This window comes from Salvelinus fontinalis, unplaced genomic scaffold (assembly GCF_029448725.1).
Source record: "Salvelinus fontinalis isolate EN_2023a unplaced genomic scaffold, ASM2944872v1 scaffold_0450, whole genome shotgun sequence".
Lineage (NCBI taxonomy): Eukaryota > Metazoa > Chordata > Actinopteri > Salmoniformes > Salmonidae > Salvelinus > Salvelinus fontinalis.
Genome location: NW_026600659.1, coordinates 88,961 through 106,069, shown reverse-complemented (window position 1 = coordinate 106,069; position 17,109 = coordinate 88,961). Strand labels below are relative to the sequence as shown.

The 17,109-nt window shown below is 46.1% G+C and overlaps 1 protein-coding gene across 3 annotated transcripts in view; it reads left to right on the top strand.

Moving 5' to 3' along the window:
- LOC129846087 (protein SOGA3-like) overlaps positions 1-16,762 on the top strand; it is a 29,216-nt gene extending 12,454 nt beyond the window's left edge. For 2 of the 3 annotated variants that reach the window (XM_055914079.1, XM_055914081.1), the window contains 6 exons: positions 1,139-1,289; positions 2,038-2,199; positions 3,755-3,955; positions 4,070-4,423; positions 5,611-8,291; positions 16,675-16,762. In XM_055914079.1, the coding sequence (XP_055770054.1) occupies positions 1,139-1,289; positions 2,038-2,199; positions 3,755-3,955; positions 4,070-4,423; positions 5,611-5,721 (979 nt within the window). In that variant the 3' untranslated portion in view covers positions 5,722-8,291; positions 16,675-16,762. Of the gene's footprint in view, positions 1-1,138; positions 1,290-2,037; positions 2,200-3,754; positions 3,956-4,069; positions 4,424-5,610; positions 8,292-14,739; positions 14,755-16,674 lie in introns of those variants that run through there. The other variant, XM_055914080.1, reaches the window with a different exon arrangement.
- The last annotated feature ends 347 nt before the right edge of the window (positions 16,763-17,109 follow it).

Sequence of the window (17,109 nt, the reverse complement as noted above, 5' to 3'; positions counted from 1 at the left end):
GAGGCCTGAACTGGAGAAGAGGACAGACAGACAGACAGACAGACAGACAGGGAGGGAGGGAGGGAGGGAGGGAGGGAGTGAGGGAGGGAGGGAGGGAGGGGGAGGGAGGGAGGGAATAGAGGACTGAGGCTTGAACTGGAGGAGAGACACGGAGGCCCAAACCCCTAAACCCTAAACCCCAAACCCTAAACCCTACGCCCTATAGACTGGATGTACTTGTGGAGATCTGAGAGGATTTGACAGGTGTCAGCAATATGGTAGTAGCACCACCCTGCTCTCTGATAGGCTTGATAAAAGTTTCACCATATTGCTTATACCAATCAAATCCTCTCAGATATATATCTTTGTAAATAAACAAGATACATTTCATTGATTGATGTATTGATTGGTTGATATATTGATTGATGTATTGATTGTTGATATATTGATTGTTGATATATTGATTGATGTGTTGATTGATGTGTTGATTGATGTGTTGACTGATGTGTTGATTGATGTATTGATTGATGTATTGATTGATGCATTGATTGATGTATTGATTGATGTATTGATTGATGCGTTGATTGATGCATTGATTGATGTATTGATTGATGTATTGATTGACTGATGCATTGATTGATGTATTGATTGATGTATTGATTGATGCATTGATTGATGCGTTGATTGATGCATTGATTGATGTATTGATTGATGTATTGATTGATTTATGTATTGATTGATGTGTTGATTGACGTGTTGATTGATTGATGTATTGATTGATGTGTTGAATGATTGATGTGTTGGTTGATGTATTGATTGATGTATTGATTGATTGATTGATGTGTTGATTGGTGTGTTGATTGATGTGTTGATTGATTGATGTATTGATTGATGTATTGATTGATGTATTGATTGATTGATGAATTGATTGACGTGTTGATTGATGTATTGATTGATGTATTGATTGATGTATTGATTGATGTATTGATTGATGTATTGATTGATGTATTGATTGATTGATGAATTGATTGACGTGTTGATTGATGTATTGATTGATGTATTGATTGATGTATTGATTGATTGATGTATTGATTGATGTATTGATTGATGTATTGATTGATTGATGCATTGATTGACGTGTTGATTGATGCATTGCCAGGGATGAGGTGGCTGGAGGCTCGGCTGAGCATGGCTGCAGCAGGGAGCAGGGAGAGGAACTCAGGGAGCTGAGACAGCAGCTACAGCTGGTGGAGGACGAGGCAGAGCTACTTAGGAGGAACCTGCAGGACTCAGAGGAGGACAACAACAAGGTGGCTCCCAAATGGCACCCTATTCCCTATGTAGTGCACTTACTACTGCAGGATGTAGAGGAGAACAACAGGGTTATTCCCAAATGGCACCCTATTCCCTATATAGTGCACTACTTTAGACCAGGGACCAAAGGGCTCTGATTGAAACTAGTGTGCTATATAGGGAATAGGGTGCAATTTGGAAAGCTGCTGTTTACATTCTACGTGTGGGTCATATAGTAGAGTATTTGTCGTTACTGATCACATTTAGCTCTCTCTCAACACCCCCTCGTAGTAACGTATCATCAGGCCAAATGGCCCCTCATAAGGTTTACCGTGTATCTCCTGGGGGAAGGCCACCTGGTCTCATAAGGTTTACCGTGTATCTCCTGGGGGAAGGACACCTGGTCTCATAAGGTTTACCATGTATCTCCTGGGTTGAAGGACACCTGGTCTCATAAGGTTTACCGTGTATCTCCTGGGGGAAGGACACCTGGCCTCATAAGGTTTACCGTGTATCTCCTGGGGGAAGGACACCTGGTCTCATAAGGTTTACCGTGTATCTCCTGGGGGAACAGGACACGTACCCCAGGTTGAGAACCACAGATGTAACAGACGTTCTTTAGTCCAGAGCCATTTTACAGTCAGCGATGGCTGTGTTCCCATGAGGTCTGCTCCTGTTTGACAGAAGGTAGTTTTATAATTAAAGTACATCCTGTTTCAATCCCCCCCCCCCCCCCCCCCCCACGCTACTAAATCTTTCTTTTAGGTGACGGGAGAGCTGAACAAGCTGAAGTACAAGGAGGGCTCCAGGCACGGCGCTGGTGGTGGAGGAGGTGGTGCCGGGGCGGCTGCAGACCGGGCCAAGGTGGAGGTCCTGCAGGAGGAGCTAAAGGCTGCCAGGCTACAGATCAACGAGCTGAGTGGCAAGGTGAGGCATCGTGATGGACTACACTACCCACGATGCTCTGTGTATTTTTTTTTTATTTTCTGGCAAGGTTGGGGCCATTTCGATTTTAATTCCTTCAATTCAGGTAGTTACCTGGAATTCAAAATTCTCTCAATGTTTCTCTGTGAGAACATGTTGGAAGTGGAATTTCAGTTTACTTCCTGAATTGATTGAATTGAAATGAAGCTGACAGTTGAAGCGAACATAATGCTATCCATCTCTAACGCTAACATAATGCTATCCATCTCTGACGCTAACATAATGCTATCCATCTCTGACGCTAACATAATGCTATCCATCTCTGATGCTAACATAATGCTATCCATCTCTGACGCTAACATAATGCTATCCATCTCTGACGCTAACATAATGCTATCCATCTCTGACGCTAACATAATGCTATCTATCTCTGACGCTAACATAATGCTATCCATCTCTGACGCTAACATAATGCTATCCATCTCTGACGCTAACATAATGCTATCCATCTCTGATGCTAACATAATGCTATCCTGTCTCTAACGCTAACATAATGCTATCTATCTCTGACGCTAACATAATGCTATCCATCTCTGACGCTAACATAATGCTATCTATCTCTGACGCTAACATAATGCTATCTATCTCTGACGCTAACATAATGCTATCCTGTCTCTGACGCTAACATAATGCTATCCATCTCTGACGCTAACATAATGCTATCTATCTCTGACGCTAACATAATGCTATCCATCTCTGACGCTAACATAATGCTATCCTGTCTCTGACGCTAACATAATGCTATCTATCTCTGACGCTAACATAATGCTATCTATCTCTGACGCTAACATAATGCTATCCATCTCTGACGCTAACATAATGCTATCCTGTCTCTGACGCTAACATAATGCTATCTATCTCTGACGCTAACATAATGCTATCCATCTCTGACGCTAACATAATGCTATCCATCTCTGACGCTAACATAATGCTATCCATCTCTGACACTAACATAATGCTATCCATCTCTAACGCTAACATAATGCTAACCATCTCTGACGCTAACATAATGCTATCCATCTCTGACGCTAACATAATGCTATCCATCTCTGACGCTAACATAATGCTATCCATCTCTGATGCTAACATAATGCTATCCATCTCTGATGCTAACATAATGCTATCCATCTCTGACGCTAACATAATGCTATCCATCTCTGACGCTAACATAATGCTATCCATCTCTAACGCTAACATAATGCTATCCATCTCTGACGCTAACATAATGCTATCCATCTCTGATGCTAACATAATGCTATCCATCTCTGATGCTAACATAATGCTATCCATCTCTGATGCTAACATAATGCTATCCATCTCTAACGCTAACATAATGCTATCCATCTCTGATGCTAACATAATGCTATCCTGTCTCTGACGCTAACATAATGCTATCCATCTCTGACGCTAACATAATGCTATCCTGTCTCTGACGCTAACATAATGCTATCCATCTCCAACGCTAACATAATGCTACCCTGTCTCCTTACCTCTACAGGTGATGCAGATGCAGTATGAGAACCGAGTCCTCCTGTCCAACATGCAGCGCTACGACCTGGCATCACACCTGGGCATCAGGGCCAGCCCCCGGGAAAGTGACGCAGAGAGTGACGGAGGAGACGACGCCTCCACCTCGTCACGCTTCCCACCCCACCGTAAACGAGAAGGCCCCATCGGAGGGGAGAGCGACTCGGACGAGGTGATACAGCATCATGTACCACAGTAACCCATAATGCTTTGTGTATTGAATACGGTGAAAGCTGACAAGCTGACAAGCTAACTTAAGGTTATCCCGTCTCCCCTACCAATCCAGGTGCGTAACATCCGGTGCCTGACCCCCACCCGCACCCTCTACTCCCCCGAGAGCCGCTTCCTCCCCCGCAGCCTGAAGGACCGGCAGCAGATGGTAGACATCCGTATAGAAGCAGAGCGGCTGGGCCGCACCATCGACAGGCTGATAGCAGACACCAGTACCATCATGGCTGAGGCACGGGTCTATATGGTCTCCAACGGGGAGCTTTACGAGGAGGAAGGGAGCACCGTCAGGGAGCACGAGTTGTTGTACAGGATCACCGCTCAGATGAAGGCCTTCAGGAAGGAGCTGCAGGGCTTTATAGACAGACTGGATGTCCCCAAGCCAGAGGACAAAGAGGAGGAACCACTGTCTGTAAGTTGAACAGAGTTAGACACACACCAGGGTTTCCGTAGGCCTTTTGACCCCCCCCCCCTCTTAAATGTCCGGTAAATTAAAATGTCCGGCGCCACATTTCCTAACGGAAACCCTGGCACACACTTACACACACCCATTAGTGCATACACAGTACGTACATACTGTAACGGTTTTGACTTGAGGTTATTTCTAGGGGTGCCAGGTAGGTTGAGCCTACCAGAGAAAGCATTGGTTTCTCCTTTTAGTTTGAGAGGGAATGAGTCCCATCTGGTCCGTCAAGTCACACCAATACAAAGGACTTATTAAAAGTAAGGATGGAAATATACTTTTCATAAACCCCTTAAAACATTGGAAAGAACCTCAAACAAGTGTATTCTTTTGCGTGGTTGTATTAACAACATAAATGATCACACACAACAACACACACACACACACACACACACACACACACACACACACACACACACACACACACACACACACACACACACACACACACACACACACACACACACACACACACACACACACACACATTAGTGCACACACATGCACAGTACACACACACACACATTAGTGCACACACATGCACAGCACGTACACACACACACACACACACACACACACACACACACACACACACACACACACACACACACACACACACACACACACACACACACACACACACACACACACACTAGTGTCTGGAGAAACATGATTGCTACATTGTTTAGTAGATGTATGCATTGTAGACATGTCAGTATTACATCTACTGTAGGACAGGCCTCTATTTGGTCTGAATGTTAGTATTACATCTACTGTAGGACAGGCCTCTATTTGGTCTGAATGTCAGTATTACATCTACTGTAGGACAGGCCTCTATTTGGTCTGAATGTCAGTATTACATCTACTGTAGGACAGGCCTCTATTTGGTCTGAATGTCATTATTACATCTACTGTAGGACAGGCCTCTATTTGGTCTGAATGTCATTATTACATCTACTGTAGGACAGGCCTCTATTTGGTCTGAATGTCAGTATTACATCTACTGTAGGACAGGCCTCTATTTGGTCTGAATGTCAGTATTGTTTAACCTGCTTTTAATCTGTTCTCTCTTCCTGTCTTTCTACCATTCTGTTTTCCTGACTCGTCCTCCTTCTCTGTCCAATTAACCCACCTAGATGTTTCAACCCATCATTCTGCTCATCCTCATCCTCGTCCTGTTCTCTTCACTCTCCTATACCACCATCTTCAAACTCGTCTTCCTCTTTACTCTCTTCTTCGTCCTGTAACGTCCGTCTCACTTTGCATAGACACATATTTTTGTTTAGTCATATTTTTATTTGGTTTTGTATTTTTATTTTGGAACATTCCCGTCTAAGGTCACACGTGATGCGGGACACTATTCCACGTTTCAGCAGTTACTATTTACAAGCTTTCAACACACACTGGAGAAGACCACACGCCTCTGGGGCTGAGACACTGGAGAAGACCACACACCTCTGGGGTTGAGACACTGGAGAAGACCACACACCTCTGGGACTGAGACACTGGAGAAGACCACTCACCTCTGGGGTTGAGACACTGGAGAAGACCACACACCTCTGGGACTGAGACACTGGAGAAGAACACACACCTCTGGGGTTGAGACACTGGAGAAGACCACACACCTCTGGGACTGAGACACTGGAGAAGACCACACACCTCTGGGGCTGAGACACTGGAGAAGACCACACACCTCTGGGGTTGAGACACTGGAGAAGACCACACACCTCTGGGGTTGAGACACTGGAGGAGACCACACACCTCTGGGACTGAGACACTGGAGAAGACCACACACCTCTGGGACTGAGACACTGGAGGAGATCACACACCTCTGGGGCTGAGACACTGGAGAAGACCACACACCTCTGGGACTGAGACACTGAAGGAGACCACACACCTCTGGGGCTGAGACACTGGAGAAGACCACTCACCTCTGGGGCTGAGACACTGGAGAAGACCACACACCTCTGGGACTGAGACACTGGAGAAGATCACACACCTCTGGGACTGAGACACTGGAGAAGATCACACACCTCTGGGACCGAGACACTGGAGAAGACCACACACCTCTGGGACTGAGACACTGGAGAAGACCACACACCTCTGGGGTTGAGACACTGGAGAAGACCACACACCTCTGGGACCGAGACACTGGAGAAGATCACACACCTCTGGGGCTGAGACACTGGAGAAGACCACACACCTCTGGGGCTGAGACACTGGAGGAGACCCCACACCTCTGGGGTTGAGACACTGGAGAAGACCACACACCTCTGCGACTGAGACACTGGAGAAGACCACACGCCTCTGGGGCTGAGACACTGGAGAAGACCACACACCTCTGGGGTTGAGACACTGGAGAAGACCACACACCTCTGGGACTGAGACACTGGAGAAGACCACTCACCTCTGGGGTTGAGACACTGGAGAAGACCACACACCTCTGGGACTGAGACACTGGAGAAGAACACACACCTCTGGGGTTGAGACACTGGAGAAGACCACACACCTCTGGGACTGAGACACTGGAGAAGACCACACACCTCTGGGGCTGAGACACTGGAGAAGACCACACACCTCTGGGGTTGAGACACTGGAGAAGACCACACACCTCTGGGGTTGAGACACTGGAGGAGACCACACACCTCTGGGACTGAGACACTGGAGAAGACCACACACCTCTGGGACTGAGACACTGGAGGAGATCACACACCTCTGGGGCTGAGACACTGGAGAAGACCACACACCTCTGGGACTGAGACACTGAAGGAGACCACACACCTCTGGGGCTGAGACACTGGAGAAGACCACTCACCTCTGGGGCTGAGACACTGGAGAAGACCACACACCTCTGGGACTGAGACACTGGAGAAGATCACACACCTCTGGGACTGAGACACTGGAGAAGATCACACACCTCTGGGACCGAGACACTGGAGAAGACCACACACCTCTGGGACTGAGACACTGGAGAAGACCACACACCTCTGGGGTTGAGACACTGGAGAAGACCACACACCTCTGGGACCGAGACACTGGAGAAGATCACACACCTCTGGGGCTGAGACACTGGAGAAGACCACACACCTCTGGGGCTGAGACACTGGAGGAGACCCCACACCTCTGGGGTTGAGACACTGGAGAAGACCACACACCTCTGCGACTGAGACACTGGAGGAGACCACACACCTCTGGGGTTGAGACACTGGAGGAGACCACACACCTCTGGGGCTGAGACACTGGAGGAGACCACACACCTCTGGGGTTGAGACACTGGAGAAGACCATACACCTCTGGGGTTGAGACACTGGAGAAGACCACACACCTCTGGGACTGAGACACTGGAGGAGACCACACACCTCTGGGGTTGAGACACTGGAGAAGACCACTCACCTCTGGGGAAGACCACACACCTCTGGGGTTGAGACACTGGAGGAGACCACACACCTCTGGGGCTGAGACACTGGAGAAGACCACACACCTCTGGGGTTGAGACACTGGAGGAGACCACACACCTCTGGGGTTGAGACACTGGAGAAGACCACACACCTCTGGGGCTGAGACACTGGAGAAGACCACACACCTCTGGGACCGAGACACTGGAGAAGACCACACACCTCTGCGGTTGAGACACTGGAGAAGACCACACACCTCTGGGACTGAGACACTGGAGGAGACCACACACCTCTGGGACTGAGACACTAGAGAAGACCACACACCTCTGGGACTGAGACACTGGAGAAGACCACTCACCTCTGGGGCTGAGACACTGGAGAAGACCACTCACCTCTGGGGCTGAGACACCGTATATTATTAGGTGAGTAGACAAGGTTAACAGTGAATGGTCCCTCATCTAACCTTATTTTAGAGGTCCCCCAGAACTCTGATGCAAAATGCAGGAAGGAACAACAGTATGCTGTGGGTGTATAGGAGGCCCAGTCTGTAAACCCACACAGGACCTACCTATATATAGTACCCATGCATGTACAGTATAGCAGTGTTAGGGACACCTAATCCATCAACAGAGCAGTGTTAGGGACACCTAATCCACCAACAGAGTATTCACCTGGAGTATAGCAGTGTTAGGGACACCTAATCCACCAACAGAGTATTCACCTGGAGTATAGCAGTGTTAGGGACACCTAATCCACCAACAGAGTATTCACCTGAAGTATAGCAGTGTTAGGGACACCTAATCCATCAACAGAGTATTCACCTGGAGTATAGCAGTGTTAGGGACACCTAATCCACCAACAGAGTATTCACCTGGAGTATAGCAGTGTTAGGGACACCTAATCCACCAACAGAGTATTCACCTGGAGTATAGCAGTGTTAGGGACACCTAATCCACCAACAGAGTATTCACCTGGAGTATAGCAGTGTTAGGGACACCTAATCCATCAACAGAGTATTCACCTGGAGTATAGCAGTGTTATGGACACCTAATCCATCAACAGAGTATTCACCTGGAGTATAGCAGTGTTAGGGACACCTAATCCATCAACAGAGTATTCACCTGGAGTATAGCAGTGTTAGGGACACCTAATCCATCAACAGAGTATTCACCTGGAGTATAGCAGTGTTAGGGACACCTAATGCATCAACAGAGTATTCACCTGGAGTATAGCAGTGTTAGGGACACCTAATCCATCAACAGAGTATTCACCTGGAGTATAGCAGTGTTAGGGACACCTAATCCATCAACAGAGTATTCACCTGGAGTATAGCAGTGTTAGGGACACCTAATCCATCAACAGAGTATTCACCTGGAGTATAGCAGTGTTATGGACACCTAATCCATCAACAGAGTATTCACCTGGAGTATAGCAGTGTTAGGGACACCTAATTCATCAACAGAGTATTCACCTGGAGTAGAACAGTGTTAGGGACACCTAATCCATCAACAGAGTATTCACCTGGAGTATAGCAGTGTTAGGGACACCTAATCCATCAACAGAGTATTCACCTGGAGTATAGCAGTGTTAGGGACACCTAATCCATCAACAGAGTATTCACCTGGAGTATAGCAGTGTTAGGGACACCTAATCCACCAACAGAGTATTCACCTGGAGTATAGCAGTGTTAGGGACACCTAATCCATCAACAGAGTATTCACCTGGAGTATAGCAGTGTTAGGGACACCTAATCCATCAACAGAGTATTCACCTGGAGTATAGCAGTGTTAGGGACACCTAATCCATCAACAGAGTATTCACCTGGAGTATAGCAGTGTTATGGACACCTAATCCACCAACAGAGCATTCACCTGGAGTATAACAGTGTTAGGGACACCTAATCCATCAACATAGTATTCACCTGGAGTATAGCAGTGTTAGGGACACCTAATCCATCAACAGAGCAGTGTTAGGGACACCTAATCCATCAACATAGTATTCACCTGGAGTATAGCAGTGTTACGGACACCTAATCCATCAACAGAGTATTAACCTGGAGTATAGCAGTGTTTTAAGGACACCTAATCCATCAACAGAGTATTCACCTGGAGTATAGCAGTGTTATGGACACCTAATCCATCAACAGAGTATTCACCTGGAGTATAGCAGTGTTAGGGACACCTAATCCATCAACAGAGTATTAACCTGGAGTATAGCAGTGTTTTAAGGACACCTAATCCATCAACAGAGTATTCACCTGGAGTATAGCAGTGTTATGGACACCTAATCCATCAACATAGTATTAACCTGGAGTATAGCAGTGTTTTAAGGACACCTAATCCATCAACAGAGTATTCACCTGGAGTATAGCAGTGTTATGGACACCTAATCCATCAACATAGTATTCACCTGGAGTATAGCAGTGTTAGGGGCACCTAATCCACCAACAGAGTATTCACCTGGAGTACAACAGTGTTAGGGACACCTAATCCATCAACAGAGTATTCACCTGGAGTATAGCAGTGTTTTAAGGACACCTAATTCACCAACAGAGTATTCACCTGGAGTATAGCAGTGTTAGGGACACCTAATCCACCAACAGAGTATTCACCTGGAGTACAGCAGTGTTAGGGACACCTAATCCATCAACATAGTATTCACCTGGAGTATAGCAGTGTTAGGGACACCTAATCCATCAACATAGTATTCACCTGGAGTATAGCAGTGTTAGGGACACCTAATCCACCAACAGAGTATTCACCTGGAGTACAGCAGTGTTAGGGACACCTAATCCATCAACAGAGTATTCACCTGGAGTATAGCAGTGTTTTAAGGACACCTAATTCACCAACAGAGTATTCACCTGGAGTATAGCAGTGTTAGGGACACCTAATCCACCAACAGAGTATTCACCTGGAGTACAGCAGTGTTAGGGACACCTAATCCATCAACAGAGCAGTGTTAGGGACACCTAATCCATCAACAGAGTATTCACCTGGAGTATAGCAGTGTTAGGGACACCTAATCCACCAACAGAGTATTCACCTGGAGTATAGCAGTGTTAGGGACACCTAATCCATCAACAGAGCAGTGTTAGGGACACCTAATCCACCAACAGAGTATTCACCTGGAGTATAGCAGTGTTAGGGACACCTAATCCATCAACAGAGTATTCACCTGGAGTATAGCAGTGTTAGGGACACCTAATCCATCAACAGAGTATTCACCTGGAGTATAGCAGTGTTAGGGACACCTAATTCACCAACAGAGTATTCACCTGGAGTATAGCAGTGTTAGGGACACCTAATCCACCAACAGAGTATTCACCTGGAGTATAGCAGTGTTAGGGACACCTAATCCACCAACAGAGTATTCACCTGGAGTATAGCAGTGTTAGGGACACCTAATGCATCAACAGAGTATTCACCTGGAGTATAGCAGTGTTAGGGACACCTAATCCATCAACAGAGTATTCACCTGGAGTATAGCAGTGTTAGGGACACCTAATCCACCAACAGAGTATTCACCTGGAGTATAGCAGTGTTTTAAGGACACCTAATCCACCAACAGAGTATTCACCTGGAGTATAGCAGTGTTAGGGACACCTAATCCATCAACAGAGCAGTGTTAGGGACACCTAATCCATCAACATAGTATTCACCTGGAGTATAGCAGTGTTAGGGACACCTAATCCATCAACAGAGTATTAACCTGGAGTATAGCAGTGTTATGGACACCTAATCCATCAACAGAGTATTCACCTGGAGTATAGCAGTGTTAGGGACACCTAATCCATCAACAGAGTATTCACCTGGAGTATAGCAGTGTTAGGGACACCTAATCCATCAACAGAGTATTCACCTGGAGTATAGCAGTGTTATGGACACCTAATCCATCAACAGAGTATTCACCTGGAGTATAGCAGTGTTAGGGACACCTAATCCATCAACAGAGTATTCACCTGGAGTATAGCAGTGTTAGGGACACCTAATCCATCAACAGAGTATTCACCTGGAGTATAGCAGTGTTAGGGACACCTAATCCATCAACAGAGTATTCACCTGGAGTATAGCAGTGTTATGGACACCTAATCCATCAACAGAGTATTCACCTGGAGTATAGCAGTGTTAGGGACACCTAATCCATCAACAGAGTATTCACCTGGAGTACTGTGAAATGCGTACTTACAAGCCCTTAACCAACAATACAGAGATTTAAACAGTAAGAAATATGTACTACATAAACTAAATGAAAAATAGTAACTGTTGCTCTGTCTACATAGTCATTGAACACTGATCACTTTAAATTATGTTTATATACTGTTTTACCCACTTTATTCTGGTCAAGGCTCATCCTATATAACTACTGCTGTACATTCCTTTTCTAGTCCTATATTGTGATGATGTATATACACACCATCATATACATACATGCCATTGCTCGTTCTGATATTTTTTGGGGGGGTGTAATTGTTGTGTTTTTGTTAGGTTTTACTGCACTATTGGACCTAGAAAACAGACGCCATTTCGCTACACCTGCGATAACATCTGCAGCAAATATGTGCACATGACCAATAACATTTGATTTTGGGTTTGTTTTGGATGTGGGACTTGTTTATCCCGTAAGTTCTACTGGCCACTGAGACCGGGGGCGGGGCGGGAACACACGGCGATTCTCATCCGGCGGTGTGGATATGACGTCATAAACGGTATTAAGACCAGCTGTGAGGGAGAAGTACGCGGGGCTCTCGCGACTCGTCTGGTGGAGTTGTCCAATGAAAAAAAGGCATCAGGAAAAATAAATATATTTCTGACCAAGACGGTTATTTCCGTTGGATTTAGGGACCATTCTGATTTTCATTAACAATTGACCAGAAAGACCCGTTATTTGGATAGCTTATTTTGGGTGTTTTGGGTGTTTTTGGAGGCCAAACAGCTGGACATTGCATAACAGGTAAGATGTTTTCAGATGTCCCGAGTCTATTCAGAGATTTGGAAGGCAATGAAAGGTCTTGTGAAATAACGGAGCACAGCCTTTTCTTGTATCAAAATAGGCTGCAAACTAACTGCGAATACAGAAACGTGGTTCCGGTGTTTGGCTTGGCTACTGTGTGTGTGTGTGTGTGTGTGTGTGTGTGTGTGTGTGTGTGAAGCCAATAAACAACCACTAGGTTATAACCAGCGAGCTGAACACATTTATCGCTATGGTAACGGTCACAACCCTCTCGGATAGCCTTAGTCTACCACTTGATCCACATTCCGCAGTCACATCTTCTTCAGAGCCCGCGACATAATGGTCCCGGTAGTAAACAGACGTGATTAATTCATATTTATTCAACACCGGGGGGCTTCCGCGCGACCTACTCCCGGCTCCGTTACTTAGTAGTCTACGCTACCCAGTGGGGTTATTGAGTAAAATGATATACGTGGTTACAGGGTGTAAAAATAGTTCCCCAGCTCTTACATCAGTGGGCTAGGTGTATTATTGGGTACTCGTCCTGTCCCACGTAACAACAGCTTACTGGGTGTTCGTCACCCACACAGTGCACTGCACAGGGCAGTAGCCTGGGCGATAACCGTAGCATTGTACTTTTCAATGTAGGAATAATGAATAGCCGACAGAAGTTTGGATAATAAATCCAGATAGCATCAGTAGAGTTCCGCCGCATAATGACCGATTGTTGACCTTGGCGCGGCGCGGTGACATGGAAGGGACAAACGCGTACATCGCCGCATGCCCTCCGACTGCTGCTGGTTCAGCGTTGAGAGCGACGGACGCGGCCGGGGGAATCGCCGGCTTCGGATAATTATGCTGCTGCTGCAACGACAAAAACCGAAGGCACCGGTCAACCGAAGGCTGTCATCAGTTTGTGTTTATTTGTCACTGCACGTTGAGAAATGTGGAATGCTGCGTTCGGAAATGGGTCAGATTTGCGTAGTGGAGGAGGCGGTGGCGGCGGGTACGTGCCAGCGCAGGACTGGGAATTCGTTCCCTGCTCCCGTCTGGAAAGAGAAAGAGAGAGGGGCAGAGGGAAGAGTCGCAGCCCGTTCAGGACGTTCTCCTCCCCGCCAACAGTCACTCCGTTCTACGAACAGTCTCATCCTGGAACGGTTGGAACATCAGTGGAACTTCCTCCGGGACATGAGCCAGGGACTCATCACTCCCGCCTGAAAAAGAAGTTTGAGCACTTAAAGAAACGCCACGGACAGGACAAGGAAGAATGGATACGAGAGAAGGAGATACTGTTAAGACAAGTTGCTGAGATACAAGTAGACTGAATTGAAATCATTTCACACTACAGCACAGGGAGATGTTGTAATTCTACGTGTTAGATGACACATCTGGTTCACTACTTGTTGCACTACGATTTAGTTTTTTGTTCTGAGTGTTTCTGAATGTCACCAACTACAGCTAACTCTGTGATGCTGTAGTGATGCTGTAGTGATGCTGTATTGATGCTGTATTGATGCTGTAGTGATGCTGTAGTGATGCTGTAGTGATGCTGTGTTGATGCTCAGGGTGGGGAGAACAGAGTGATGAATGATGCTGTAGTGATGCTGTATTGATGCTGTAGTGATGCTGTAGTGATGCTGTAGTGATGCTGTAGTGATGCTGTAGTGATGCTGTAGTGATGCAGTAGTGATGCTGTAGTGATGCTGTAGTGATGCTGTAGTGATGCTGTAGTGATGCTGTATTGATGCTGTAGTGATGCTGTAGTGATGCTGTATTGACGCTGTAGTGATGCTGTAGTGATGCTGTAGTGATGCTGTAATGATGCTGTAGTGATGCTGTAGTGATGCTGTAGTGATGCTGTATTGATGCTGTAGTGATGCTGTAGTGATGCTGTAGTGATGCTGTATTGATTCTCAGGGAGGGGAGAACAGAGGGATTAATGATGCTGTAGTGATGCTGTAGTGATGCTGTAGTGATGCTGTAGTGATGCTGTAGTGATGCTGTAGTGACGCTGTAGTGATGCTGTAGTGATGCTGTAGTGATGCTGTAGTGATGCTGTAGTGATGCGGTAGTGATGCTGTAGTGATGCTGTAGTGATGCTGTAGTGATGCTGTAGTGATGCTGTAGTGATTCTCAGGGAGGGGAGAACAGAGTGATTAATGATGCTGTAGTGATGCTGTAGTGATGCTGTAGTGATGCTGTAGTGATGCTGTATTGATGCTGTAGTGATGCTGTATTGATGCTGTAGTGATGCTGTAGTGATGCTGTATTGATTCTGAGGGAAGGGAGAACAGAGGGATGGTTGATGCTGTAGTGATGCTGTATTGATTCTCAGGGAGGGGAGAACAGAGTGATTAATGATGCTGTAGTGATGCTGTATTGATGCTGTAGTGATGCTGTACTGATGCTGTATTGATTCTCGGGGAGGGGAGAACAGAGGGATGGTTGATGCTGTAGTGATGCTGTAGTGATGCTGTAGTGATGCTGTAGTGATGCTGTATTGATGCTGTAGTGATGCTGTAGTGATGCTGTATTGATTCTCGGGGAGGGGAGAACAGAGGGATGGTTGATGCTGTAGTGATGCTGTAGTGATGCTGTAGTGATGCTGTAGTGTTGCTGTATTGATGCTGTAGTGATGCTGTATTGATTCTCAGGGAGGGGAGAACAGAGGGATTAATGATGCTGTAGTGATGCTGTATTGATGCTGTAGTGATGCTGTAGTGATGCTGTATTGATTCTCGGGGAGGGGAGAACAGAGGGATGGTTGATGCTGTAGTGATGCTGTAGTGATGCTGTATTGATTCTCAGGGAGGGAGAACAGAGTGATGAATGATGCTGTAGTGATGCTGTAGTGATGCTGTAGTGATGCTGTACTGATGCTGTAGTGATGCTGTATTGATGCTGTAGTGATGCTGTATTGATGCTGTAGTGATGCTGTAGTGATGCTGTAGTGATGCTGTATTGATTCTCGGGGAGGGGAGAACAGAGGGATGGTTGATGCTGTAGTGATGCTGTAGTGATGCTGTAGTGATGCTGTAGTGATGCTGTATTGATGCTGTATTGATTCTCAGGGAGGGGAGAACAGAGGGATGGTTGATGCTGTAGTGATGCTGTAGTGATGCTGTAGTGATGCTGTATTGATGCTGTAGTGATGCTGTAGTGATGCTGTAGTGATGCTGTAGTGATGCTGTAGTGATGCTGTATTGATTCTCAGGGAGGGGAGAACAGAGGGATGGTTGATGCTGTAGTGATGCTGTAGTGATGCTGTAGTGATGCTGTATTGATGCTGTAGTGATGCTGTATTGATTCTCAGGGAGGGGAGAACAGAGTGATGAATGATGCTGTAGTGATGCTGTATTGATGCTGTAGTGATGCTGTATTGATTCTCAGGGAGGGGAGAACAGAGTGATGAATGATGCTGTAGTGATGCTGTAGTGATGCTGTAGTGATGCTGTAGTGATGCTGTACTGATGCTCTAGTGATGCTGTAGTGATGCTGTATTGATGCTGTAGTGATGCCGTAGTGATGCAGTAGTGATGCTGTAGTGATGCTGTAGTGATGCTGTACTGATGCTGTAGTGATGCTGTATTGATGCTGTAGTGATGCTGTATTGATGCTGTATTGATGCTGTAGTGATGCTGTAGTGATGCTGTATTGATTCTCAGGGAGGGGAGAACAGAGTGATGAATGATGCTGTAGTGATGCTGTAGTGATGCTGTAGTGATGCTGTACTGATGCTGTACTGATGCTGTATTGATGCTGTAGTGATGCTGTATTGATGCTGTAGTGATGCTGTAGTGATGCTGTATTGATGCTGTAGTGATGCTGTAGTGATGCTGTATTGATTCTCAGGGAGGGGAGAACAGAAGGATTTTGTTGGATCTGAAGACTGTAGTGGAGGAGGTGCAGCTGGAGGTGAAGAGAGAGGAGGCGAAGAGGAGCGAGCTACAGCTGCAGTACACTAAGGACACATGTGCATGGCAACTGGAGAGAGCTGAGCTGAAATGCAGAATCGCACAGGTAAGAATACACTACACTATACAACCCTATACTGTACTATATGATACAACACTATACTATATGGTCCTACACAATATGATACTATACTATGTGATACAACACTATATGATACTATACTATGTGATACAACACTATACTATACAATGTGATAGACCACTATACTATAATATATGATACAACACTATACTATGCTATACTATACTGTGCAATATGATACAACCCTATACTATACTATGCAATATGATACTATACTATGTGATACAACAC